The 13,562-nt window shown below is 36.8% G+C and overlaps 1 protein-coding gene across 2 annotated transcripts in view; it reads right to left on the bottom strand.

The window, feature by feature from the left end:
• Smchd1 (structural maintenance of chromosomes flexible hinge domain containing 1) overlaps positions 1-13,562 on the bottom strand; it is a 143,331-nt gene that overhangs the window by 104,208 nt on the left and 25,561 nt on the right. For both annotated transcript variants that reach the window (XM_052750093.1, XM_052750092.1), the window contains exons 6-10: positions 12,110-12,224; positions 11,889-12,008; positions 5,665-5,831; positions 2,883-2,973; positions 2,070-2,280 (exon numbers count right to left, since the gene is read on the bottom strand). In XM_052750093.1, coding sequence (XP_052606053.1) covers positions 2,070-2,280; positions 2,883-2,973; positions 5,665-5,831; positions 11,889-12,008; positions 12,110-12,224 — 704 coding nt within the window. The remainder of the gene's footprint in view (positions 1-2,069; positions 2,281-2,882; positions 2,974-5,664; positions 5,832-11,888; positions 12,009-12,109; positions 12,225-13,562) is intronic.

The following is a 13,562-nucleotide window of genomic DNA, read 5'->3' as shown; positions in this document are numbered from 1 at the left end:
AACAAAACCTCTAGCAATGCTTATGTGCAACTCTACAGTGTCAAAGAGCAGCAAGTTCATCTATTTTACACAAATTAGTCGAGAGTACGCAATTTAACTTTATATAAACTATGATGTTTCCAAAGACTGGATTCAGACAAACAGGAAATGATACTCTACCATACATCAAGAACAAATTAGTACAATCATCAATAGTATTGTGCTTTTTATGAATACATTCTTAAATACCCAGATAAATTAAGCACTATGTTTCTGATATATTAGCACATATTGGCATTAAGTAATCTACCTAAATTAATAAAGCCTTCACCTCCCAAAATGCCCTTGTCAAGCCAAGCCACTTTGGTCTTAAAAGAATTTCCCTGATCATCACTTGAAGAATTGTATTACTCTGTCTAGAAGATTACAAAAAACAAAACAAAACCCCAGACATAGCAAGTTTGGTGGGGATCAGAGACTCACAGGAGATAGAACCACTGAGTAACAGGCACTGCTTGCACTGAGGTACTACATCATGGCTGAGCACTATTCTTTATTTTTTTTCTTCATTTTATTTATTTATGTATTTTGTTAATGTATGAGTGCTGTCTGCATGTATGTCTGCATTCCAGAAGAGGGAATCAGATCTCATTATGGATGGTTGTGAGCCACCATGTGGTTGCTGGGAATTGAACTCAGTACCTCTGGAAGAGCAGCCAGTGCTGTTAACCAGTGAGCAATCTCACCAGCCCACCTGAGCACTATTCTAAGGACTGACCGTAATTTCCCTGCTTTCTCTCTATCCCTCCCTCCCTCCCTCTCTTTTCAAAACAGTCTTGTCATGTAGTCCATGCTAGCTATGAACATTCCTTCTAGTTCAGCCTCACAAGTGTTGGATTATAGACTACACCACCACACCCAGCCTCAGTTTCTCATTTAACCCTCATAATCACTGAAACAAACAAACTCATTTTACATATGTCAACACAAAATAGGGAGTGGTTTGTCTAAAATAACAAAATAGAAGAATGACAAAGATAGGACGTGGGTCAGAAAACTAAGGATAATTAAAGTATTATATTATTTCAACACAAGCTCAGCATGGTGGTACATGCTGTAATTTCAACATGGAAGGTAACACAATTGTTTCCTAGTTACAGGTCAGACCCTGTATCAAATATAAATTTTTTTCAACTCAATCGCCAATAAACTCACTGGATATTGTTTTTGTTGCTTTAAGTAAATAAACATTATATGGAAAATATTAAGCTAAATACCTATCTTAGCGCACACATACACACACACACACACACACACACACACACACACACACACACACAAAGACATATTACATATAAAATAACAACAACCAAAAAAAGGCCAAACCCTACAGGATCATTAAAAAAACAAAAACTTAAGGTGTAAAAAGCTTTACAAAAGTAAGACAAGGCTGGAGAAATGGTTCAGTGGTTAAGGTTAAGTGCTCTCCCAGAGGACCTGAGTTCAATTCCCAGCAACCACATGGTGGCTCACCACCATCTGTTATGGGATCTGACTCCCTCTTCTGGTGTGCATGAAGACAGGTCACTTGCATACATAAAATAAATTAAAAAAAAAAAAAAAAAAAGACAAAAAGTACAATAGAAAACAGGAGTAAATGTGATTGTACAAATATAAAAATTTAATAAATACACATAAAAGAAAGATACTGTGGGGAACACATTCAGGAATACCATGCATACACATAAAAATTGAACTCTGTCAGAAATTAAAAGTTTCTGAAAGTCAAGTGCTTTTATCTAACCTGGAATTAAAGATACACAAAAATTAAGTATTTGTATAAAAGTATGAAACTGTGAAAAAAAAATAAAGTAAAACAAGTATATGAGTTAAATGCTGATAGTTCATAAATATATTTTTAAAACAAAAGACTACCAGGAGTTATAAAAATTATAATAAACACTAACAGTACATAAAGAAAAACTGTTAGAACTTTTATCTAGTCTTACTAGCCCAACTAGAAATCATTTAGAGAATACTATCATAAATCACAACGTTCTATTTTCAAATAACAGATCAGATTCACATACTTGATGGAAAGCATGGATCATCGGGGTAAGTTTCTCTATCATATAAGAAGGGGTGATACCGGATAACCCCTTCAACCACACCATCTCCTTCAACATGAGCCTTGAACTCAAAACTATCAGATGCTGTGTTTATATACAATGTCTGCATGTCATCTTTTATTTCCCTTAGGTTGACAATCTTAGGTGTCTTTCCTTTTTCAAACAAAGAAATCTAAAATAAAAATAAAATAGAAATAATTAAATTCTATGGTAACTTTACTTTTCACAGCCAAGCTCCAACCACAGAATAGGCAAGACTACATTCATTTGTAAAGTAATCATCCAGTTAACAAATTATACATATTTATGCATGGATCAAAACTCAGTAAAGACTACACAATAATAAAATAGAAAGGAGTAAATCAGCACTGAAGGACAGATAAGTCATAAGCATATTACATTTAAGGACATTTTACATGAGATTCCTCAGTGTTTAGACAAGGAAATGCAGAACCCAGTATTAAAATGTTCTGTGCACCACAAGACTTTCAAAAACAAATAAGATGCCATGAACAGATATATCCCTCTCTTTCTTTGCTTTCAAAAGTATTATATCCAACCACAATTCTCATATCCACAGAAAAGTGAATAAAAGGGAAACCAAGGGCTGTATCCAAGGCTACAAAAATACATCTAAGAACCATCTCTTCATTAGGTATTCAAACAACCAAAGAAATTTGATGAAAAAACAAGGAGAGAAAATTTGTCTAATTACTGACTAACTTTTGTTATTCAGTATCATTTGGGATATCCTAAGGTGGACTTTTGGCTTACTTCAATATCAATATTATTGGAAGGTCCAACTTCTTTAGCTGTATTTATTTCATTTCCTTTTGGTCCATGAATATAGTAATGATAAATATGCCTAAAATGAAGAATAACATTGTAATTTATTAACACAGAACCATAGTTTACATCTTCAAAAAAAATATTTTCCCACAATTGAATACACTTCCTAGCTAAGCACTTGATCATTGGAGATGAAATGCTAAAGTCTCACACATGCTAAAGGGGCCATCTACCATTAAGCTATGCTAACTAGCCATGCACTCCAGCATTTTTTAAAACAATATTCCAATGGTAAAATAACCTCTGAAATCAAAGCATTACATTTCCATTTACAGATTCAGATACACAATTGATCTATAACAACATTTTAAGAAGTTAATAAATTCAACAAAACATAAAAAATCACTAGAAATCTTTGCTGTCTTATTTTTTAAATAAAGGTTAAACAAAATTAAAATATTTCTGATTATTCCTCAAGTAGAAATTTACAGAATTTCTTCTCATAAATAAAAAAAAAAAAAAAAAAATTAGGTTTGCCAGGCATGGTAGTACACATCTGTAATCCCAGGACTGACAGGCAGAGGTGTGAGGATTGCAAGTTCCAGGCCAGCTGAGATACACAGTGAGAATCTAACTCTAAAGAAAGAGAAGGTGGGAAAGAGGAAGGGAGAAAGGCAGAGGGAACAACACTTATCACCCTAGCTACTCTTCAAAATAATACTAACATAAAGGAAACTGCTGTGGGATGTTCTGTATGGCAAATGTGTTGCTCTGATTGGTCAATAAATAAAACACTGATTGGCCATTGGCTAGGCAGGTAGTATAGGCGGGACAAGAAGGAGAATAAAGCTGGGAAGTGGAAGGCTGAGAGAGAGAGAGAGAGACACTGCCAGCCGCCACGATGACAAACAGCATGTGAAGACGCCGGTAAGCCACAAGCCACGTGGCAAGGTATAGATTAATGGAAATGGATTAATTTAAGCTGTAAGAACAGTTAGCAAGAAGCCTGCCACAGCCATACAGTTTGTAAGAAATATAAGTCTCTATGTTTACTTGGTCGGGTTTGAGCGGCTGTGGGACTGGCAGGTGAGAGAGATTTGTCCTGACTGTGGGCCAGGCAGGAAAACTCTAGCAACAGGAAACCACTAAAACATTGTATTTTTCTTCAAAATCGTCAATGCTTAAGACCATACTTTAATTATTGTCTATTCTGAAGAATAAAATAAGTTAAAGAACAAAACAGGATATATTATTCTTTATTTTGTATACACAATTTCTTCAGTAGGAAGAAATCATAAAGGGTAGCTACTATATACTTAGAAAAGAAAATCCAATTTCCTTTTTTTTTCTTTTTTGTTTGTTTGTTTGTTTTTTTCGAGACAGGGTTTCTCTGTGTAGTTTTGGTGCCTGTCCTGGATCTCGCTCTGTAGACCAGGCTGGCCTTGAACTCACAGAGATCTGCCTGGCTCTGCCTCCTGAGTGCTGGGATTAAAGTTGTGTGCCACCGCCGCCCGGTGAAAATCCAAATTTCTTATATAAATATGTCAGGCAATAAACAGAAATTTCAAGAAAAAATGGTATTCCTAAGAGTCAATTTTATTTCCTATAAAAAACAAAAATGTACACTCTGTTAATATGTACATGTATATAATAAAGACTTAAGTACAAAAGTCTTTGGAGTAAATATTGGATGATTTTTAATTATTAATTTTGTGAAGATATATCCATTTAAAAAGAGTCAGTATTCCAGACTAAATGAAAACTGTGTAAATAATCTACTAAGAGTAAATATTTAGAGATACAGGAAAAACTTAAGTAAATCTTCTGATTTGGTGAATGAGATATATACAATCAGGATTTATTGGAATAATACAATAATATTTTAGTATTTATTATTAATTAATTTTTTTTTTTTTTTTTTTTTTTTTTTTTTTTTTTTTTTTTTTTTTTTTTTTTTGGTTTTTTCGAGACAGGGTTTCTCTGTGTAGCTTTGCGCCTTTCCTGGAACTCGCTTTGGAGACCAGGCTGGCCTCGAACTCACAGAGATCCGCCTGGCTCTGCCTCCCGAGTGCTGGGATTAAAGGCGTGCGCCACCACCGCCCGGCTTATTATTAATTATTAACATGGAACATTTTAAGGAATGCTTGTGCATTTCTTATTTCACTGGCCTAAATGTGTTAATCTGTCAAGCATTTATTACTATGTAGTAGATATTCTTGTAGACACTGAAGATATAGACATAGGCATGAATCAAAAGATTACAGTGGAGAAACAAGAATCCAGAACTACAGTATGGAAGTTTACATTACACCTGTGGGAAGAAGCAAACAGTGTGACTGAAAATCGCACTGGAGCATGATTAACTCTCCAGTTGTTCTTCACTCTGCAGCACATGTCAAAAAACCTGTGCTTCAAAATTAATGTTCAATATACGAAGCAATCTATTTCATTTCTGAATGAGTGAATGAATAACCCTTTAAAAATCAACATCAGAACAGTGCACAATGTACCAATGTGAAGAAAACTGGACCAAAGAGACTTCAATACATCTCTAATTATTTTCTGTCTTTAAGTAGGAGGCAATGGGTAAATTTTAAGTCAGGTGTGGAGTACCATGCCTGTAATGCTAATACTTGGAAGTCGGGAAGGAAGAAAATGGGAAGGGTTCCAGGTCAGCTGGGGTACATAGCAAGATCCTGCTTCAAAAACAAAACAAAACAACAACAAAAAAAGTAAGCAGGAACATTTCTTGAACCAAATTACTTACGTTAACTGTCGTGTCCAAAGATGGAAATAATTTTTCAAGTACTGTATATGTTCTGGTTGCACTCCTGTAATAACCACAGTAGTAAAGCTGTCTTTCTCTTTCTCCTCTACAATAAGATTGTGTAGGAATCTTTCATCATCATTTGTAATGTGAACAGAATCAGCTGGCTAAAAGGGTGAATACATACACAACAGATTAATTCATCTATAATTATAATCATATTTAAGTTTTAAAGTGATTCAGACATTTTATTTTTAATGTTTCAAAAACAATCTTTAATGCTGGGTATGGTATGGGTATGGTAGTACATGCATCTAATCTCAACCCTTGGGAGGCAAAGGCAGGCTGATCTCTGAATTTGAATCTAGCCTAGGCTTACAGACAGCTCCAGAACGGTCAAGGCTGGGAATGAAAAAGGGATAAACACACAGACACACAGAGAAGCTGAGATCGGTACACTGGGCTGAGGGAAAAGCAACAGTACCCCAGAAGCTTATTATATACAGTTGAACAGGGGGTATTATAAAGTTGAACCGAAAGGGGGTATTATAATATACAGTTGAGCAGGGAGGGGGTGTTATTATATACAGTTGAACAAGAAAACAGACAATTGGTAAGAGCATTTTCTGCAAAGGAACTATCTCTGTAGGGGAGCAGTCTTCAAGCCACTATCATTGGAGGGAGGAAGCTACAATGGAGATTTTCTGCACATACTCAGATCAAGAAGGGATGCTGCCATTTCCATGAACCTAACCTTTAGGGAAGGCACTGCCATTTTCCCACAGGTCTGAGGCTCATGTCAACCCCACACATCTACTTAGGACTTCAACTGCTCCCTACAAAGAGCCTCAAATCCATCCACATTCTGAAAATCACTAGCAAGTCAAGAAGAGTTCAACTGAAATACCTGCAAAGAACTGTTCAAAGGGAGCACAAGGGATGATATTGCAGAAAGAGAGCAATCTGCTCAGTTCCTAGCACCTACATCAGGTGACTTATGGTTAACCATTGACAACTCAAGTTCCAGGGGATCAGATGCTTCCTCTGGTCTGTGTGTGTAACTGCATGCCCATGCACAAACACAGCCCCCGCACAATAAAATTATAAATAAAAAATAAATCTTTTTAGAAAAGAATTATTAAAGAAAGGAAGGAAGGAAGGAAGGAAGGAAGGAAGGAAGGAAGGAAGGAAGGAAGGAAGGAAGAAAGAAAGAAAGGTAAGCAAGTACCACTGGTACCCATGAAGTGTTTGCTCAGATGAAAGAGCTCTGGGTTTGATCCTTAGCACTGGAGGAAAAAGAGCAAAAAGCAGTGATGTTATAAACTTGAAAGCATCTAGACTCCCTAGAGGCAAGCTAGCCAAGCACACCTATAAGGAATTATCTTGATTAAGGTTAGCCTATGGGAATATCTGTGAGGGATTCTCTTGATTGGGTTAATTAGTGTTATAAGACCCATCTTAAGGCAAGGATCCTAAACTGTATATATAAAGAGAGCTGAGACTAGCATTCCTCTGCCTCTATGTCTGGACCAAGAATGCTCTTGCCTCCCAATGACCTCCCTAGTTGGATGAACTTTAGTCTAGAATGGTGAGTCAAAATAAACTCAGTCTTGGTTAAGTTGCTTTTGCCAGCATATTGTCTCACAGCAATAGAAAAGACATTCAACAAAACAGCAGCCAATACATGCAGCATGTCTGCAATCCTAACACTCTTGGAGACTGAGTTCAAGCGTAGCTTGGACTATATAATGAGTACCAGACCAACCTAAACTAACATGTGAGGAGGCCCTGGCTTAGCCAAGCAAGCAAAAAACAAATACATGAACAAACTGTCTTGTTTACTCTCTACTGCTGTAAAGGGACAACATGACCACAACTACTTAGAAAAGAAAGCATTTAGTTTGGGGTTGGGGTGGGGGGGTTAATGTTCCAGAGATTACTTAGTAGAGTCCATGAGCATCATGGTGGGGAGCATGGCAGCACATAGGCAGGTACAGCACTGAGAAGTAGCTGAGAGCTTACACCTGTTCCACAAGCATGATGCAAAGAGAGAGCTAACTGGAAATGCCCTGGGCTTTTAAAATCTCAAAGCCCACTCTCCGTGACACACCTCCTCCAACAAGGCTACACCTCCTTATCCTTCCCCAACAGTTCCACCAACTGGGGATCAAGTATTCAAATATATGAACCTAGGAGGGCACTCCCATTCAAACCAGTGCATTCTACTCCCAGGCCCCCACAGCTTGTAGCCACATCATAATGTAAAATGAATTTTAATCCCATTTCAAGTCTCTAAGGTCTTTCACAAATTGCTGGATTAGTTGTTAGAGTCTCACCCTGAGGGTAGGACTCCCTTTATTCCATTTCTCCTATCTATTTCAGCACAAACCAAGGGTCCAGCATTAAATTTCCTAGTGCTGTTTCTCCCCTCAAACTGTTACATTTTGTATTTCTTGCTCTGTTTTACTCTAGATCAGCATAAGAGTGATAACTAATATATACAAGACAGAGCCAATATTAGGCTCTCTTGAAATCTCTGTAAGAAAACTATTCCAAACATTTCAATTTAGCCTCAGACAGATTCTTAGGACAGGGGCATAAAGCAGCCACATTCCTTGCCAAAATGTCACAAGAATGGTCTCTAGCCCAGTTGCTAATAGTGTTCCCCTATAAAATCTCTTGAGCTGGGCTTTCTCTCAGCAATACTGATTTCCAAGCTCAAACAAGGATGGTCCTTTAAGCCCTGCTTACAGCATTCAACTGTTTTTTAGTCCAATGTCCTAAAAATCTTCCACATTTTTCAAACAGACAAACAAATGTAGCCGGAAGATTTCTCCAGTCCTGCCTGGACCGCGGTCCCGCAGCTGCTTATAAAATAATCACTCAGAGGCTTAATATATATTTATAAATATATATGGCAGGCTTCTTGCTAGCTAGATCTTTCATCTTAAATTAACCCATTTCTATTCATCTGTGTTTTGCCACATGGCCACGGCGTTACCCATCTGCTGGTGTCTTGCTTCTCCTTGGGCAGCAGCTAGGCATCTCCCCCCTCCTCTCCTTTCCTCTCTCCATATATCTGCTTGGATTTCCCACCTGCCTCTAAGCCACCTTGCCATAGGCCAATGCAGCTTTATTTATCAACTAATCAGAGCAATACAAATTCACAGCATACAAAGACATCCCACAGTACTTCCCCTTTTATGTCTAATCAAAAAGGAAGGTTTTAACTTTAACATAGTAAAATTACATACAATAAAACAGTTATCAAGCAGGAATTATAGTTATAATATCTAGTCTATTTGTATTTGGCAAAATTAAAGAAAATATTCTATCATATATTTGTGAGTCTAAGGTTTTATATCTAATTTATCTTTTATCATAACCAAGGAAATTTATATTATATTTAGTCTTCAACTACATCAAAGACCCCAGAAGGATATAATATTACCTAAGTAAACAGGAAGTACATTGTAAGCAACTTCCAAAAATCTAAAATGACAGAGACAGCTGCCTGCCTGGACAGTCACCCAAAGTTCCTTTGCAACATTGGGGCATCCTTCTTCAGCCTGTAGGCCTAGAGTTTTTCAGTCGCATCTCCCTGTGTCCTGTAGAATGTTTGGCAGTCTCCTCTGCAAAGAAGGAACCTGAAGGACCATCTCACCTTGTTTTGGCAAAATTTAGTGGTCATTTTCCTATGGGTCCTGCACGTCCAGTTTATATAACACAGTGTTAAGCAGTCCATGCAAGAGCAGTTCTTTGCCCAGCAGGCCATTTTGCGCCAGGAAGAAGACAAACCTCCAAAAGGAGTGTCTTAAAAGCCCAACATTCTCTCGGTCTCAGATCGGTGCTGCCAGGAGCAACTGTGTCTCCTGTCAGCAGAATTCTAAGTTATTGAAATGCCATATTCTCTAGGTCTGTGAAATGTTTAAAGATTACCTATCCATCTGACCTATGTATCTGTAAATCTGGACAAGCTAAGTAACATTAACTATAGAGATGACAAGAATGGGTGACTATGAATCTGTAAGTCTTATCTACCTAAATAACCTAAGGACTAAGGCTTCATATAAACAAGGTAAACAGTCTGTAAACAAATGTGCAGCAAAAGAACAATGATCTCAAAATTGTGACAATACACAAAACTTAAACAGAGGTAGAAATATATAGTGCAATATGCAATATGACAACAATCCTAAATAAATATCAATATATAAAATATCCTAAACAGAGGTAGAACATATATACAGTATGACAGATATAATATTACATTTGTATCAATATACAAAATATTTCAAATAGAAGTCGAAATATATGTACATTACAACAAATACAGTTCTGTATTTGTATCAAAAACAAACAAACCACAGTATAGTCAGGTCTGTCATAGCAATATCATAATCATAGGTACCAACTTCTGTCTCAGTTTTTTTTTGGGGGGGGGGGTGGGTGGTTGAGACAGGGTTTCTCTCTGTAACCTTGGCTGTCCTGGAACTTACTCTGTAGACCAGGCTGGCCTCTGCCTCCCAAGTTCTAGGATTAAAAGTGTGCACCACCACTCCCTGCTTGGTTATTATTGCTGTGATAAAACACCATGGCCATGGCAACTTATGAAAGAAAGCATTTATTGGAGCCCATGGTTTCAGAAGGTGGTAGGGTCCATGACCATCATCGTGGGGAACATGGCATCAAGCAAGCAGGCATGGTGCTGGTGCAGTAGCTTAGAGCTTACATCTTGATCCACAAGTAGGAGGCAGAAACAGCCTAACCAGAAATTGGCATGGACTTTTGAAACCCCATACCCAACCCTCAGTGACATACCTCCTCCAACAAGACCCCTACCCTTTTCCAAACAGTTCTACCAATTGGGTACCAAATATTCAGTATGAGCCTAAGGAGGGCACAAACAACAACAACAACAACAAAATAAGGAACTGATCAGGTAGGTATTCCAATGCAAAATTATTGAAAATATATATAATTTCTGAGTCTCATTTCTCAGACCAAAAAAATTGTAACATATCATGAAAATATGAAAAATTCAAATTCATCACAGCTATTCAAATTCTAACAATCTGCAGAGAAAAAATATCTGCAATTTGGAAAAAATGTTACACAAAGATAGCCAAACACTGTACGTATAATTATAGGGAAACTTTTCAAATATACTAAATGCTCAAATAAAATAACAGTATAACCAGTAATAGAAATATTATAAAGCTATTTAAACACCCCCTTCTGGTCTCAGTTACCAGACACACATGTAGTATATATACATACATGTAGACAACTCATATTCTTTTTAAAATGTATTGTATACAAAAACATTTTCCAAATGAGGAATACTCAAGAGGTTGATGTAGGAAATGTGGTATCAAAGCTCTAAGTATACATATTTTTAAACAGCGGACTGTAAAGAAACTTATCAAAATGTTATCAGTACCTTTCTCTGATACTTGGGAGTATTGTATTTGCTTTCCCATAACATTATGCACATCTTCAAATAAGAAAGACATTTTTAAATAGTTATTTGTGTCTTAGAGGTTTATTTTTATCATGAGTAGATGTATATTTGGAGGGGATATACATAAGTGTGAGGGCATAGTTGTAACAAAATCTCAATTTCCTCAAATTACATTATCTCAAACACTATTTTCCTACTTGGTTTCTATTATTACTTCATAGCAAAGATTTTAAAATTTATATTCTAGGCCAGAGAGATAGCTCAGTCTGCCGAGGCACTTTGACACCAACCTGATGATGTGAATTGGATCCCTGGGACACACTCCTTCATGCTGTCCTCTGACCATGTGCACTATGGCACATACACGCACACACGCACATATGCGCGCAGGCACGCGCACACGCGCGCGCGCGCACACACACACACACACACACACACCCTACACACACAAAATAAATGAATAAAACATCAAAAAAATTTTTAGCATAAATTCCAACCAAGGTCTGAAACTTTTTAAGTAATTTACAGAAAGTTTCTTAAGTTAGTTTATGAGAAGTTTTAGCTTGAAAAAAAAACCCACATAAATGATAAGTCTGCTACTTTCTAAAGGAAAATATGAAAATAACTCATTTTGAAAATCTCTTACTACTTTCAAGTTTTTAAAACATTGACACGCCAGTAATAAGTCAGAAAAACATTCTGTCCCATCATGTGGTCAAAGCAATAAATGTGTAATTTTTAGCTGTAAAATGTACTGTACCTTTCTGTTTCTAATGTATCCACTATATATTGCCTCTTTATTTTTTTCCTTTTTCTCAAAATCTTCTTTAGAAAGCACAAGCTCATGAACATCATGGGAGTCTGCAGGTTTGCTTATCATCTGTCAAACAATTTAAAAGATACATTAACTTCTACTAGTTAAGTTTGTCAATCCCAAAATACTTTTATCAGTTTTCACTTACAGGAAAAATTTTCACTTACTCTGGCTGATTGCCCAACAAAGAAAACAGCCTGTTTGCCTCCAACACCAAAATAGGAAATATCACTGTTCAAACTGCGTGGTACTGGTACTGGCCGAACATAGCCTGAATGATCACTAAAAGAAAACACTGTATTAATCAGACCTTTAGAACAATCTACTTGAGAAATAGAGGGAAAAGCATCCTAAGTTAGAGAACAGCATGGGACATATAATAAAATCCTGTCTTAGAACCTACCACTCACCAAAACCCCTACCAAAACCACCAAGTGCATTCAAGGGCTAGGAATATAATTCAGGAGTACAGCATTTGCCTAGCATCTGCAAAGCCCTGAGACTGATCTCTGGGGCAGGGATTTCCATTATACCCACAGAAACCCTCAGCAAAGGAAGACTTATGGTTTCATTTCAGGAAATGTAAAATAAACTGATCACCAAACTTAAGTGAGCAGACTTCAGTGCTAACACAGAATGACAAGCTATTTAAATTTTCTAGTTCTCAAAAAAATAAAAAACAAAAAATTACAAGACAAACAAATTTTAAAGTATGGTCCCTGACAGGAAAAAGAGCAGTTAATAAATCCATCATAGAGAGCTGGAAAGATGGCTCAGTGGTTAAAAGCATTGGCTACTCTTTCATGATTGGGGTTCAGTTTCCAGCACCCACATGGTGGCTCACAATTATCTGTAACTCCACTTCCAGGAGACTTAATGTTCTCTTCTGTTCTCCATGGCCATCAGGCATGCAAATGGTACAAGAACATACATGCATACAAATACACATAAATAAATCTTTTAAAAAATCATAATAAATACTGTCACAGAAGTTACTTACTAGATAAAAATTTAAACAACCTATATTTCATGTTCAAATAACAGAAACCATAACCATTAAGTATAAAAGTGTTCCACTAAGGCTCAAGAGATGGCTCAGAAGTTAAGAGTATTGACCGCTCTTTTAGAGGTCCTTGGGTTTAATTACCCGCAACCACATGGTGGCTCACAACTATGTATGATGAGATCTGGCACCCTCTTCTGACATGCAGGCATATATGTAGGCAGGACACTGTATACATAATAAATAAAAATCTTTAAAAAAAGAAGTGTTCTACCAAATATATCAATAAAAATTTTTTTTTTTTTTTTTTTTTTTTTTTTTTTTTTTTTTTTTTTTTTTTTTGGTGTTTCGAGACAGGGTTTCTCTGTGTAGCTTTGCGCCTTTCCTGGAACTCACTTGGTAGCCCAGGCTGGCCTCGAACTCACAGAGATCCGCCTGGCTCTGCCTCCCGAGTGCTGGGATTAAAGGCGTGCGCCACCACCGCCCGGCAATAAAAAAAATTTTAAATCCACAATTTGCATTTGGACAGAATAACTAAAATGAAAAATTCATGTAAGTGGCTGAATCATGAACAGATTTGAATTGGTAGCAGAATAAATCTATAAACTTGTAGACAA

Source organism: Peromyscus californicus, unplaced genomic scaffold (assembly GCF_007827085.1).
Source record: "Peromyscus californicus insignis strain IS unplaced genomic scaffold, ASM782708v3 Scaffold_21__1_contigs__length_65335640, whole genome shotgun sequence".
Taxonomy (NCBI): Eukaryota; Metazoa; Chordata; class Mammalia; order Rodentia; family Cricetidae; genus Peromyscus; species Peromyscus californicus.
Note: the sequence above shows the minus strand (reverse complement) of the source record. Positions and strands in the feature narration are given on the sequence as shown.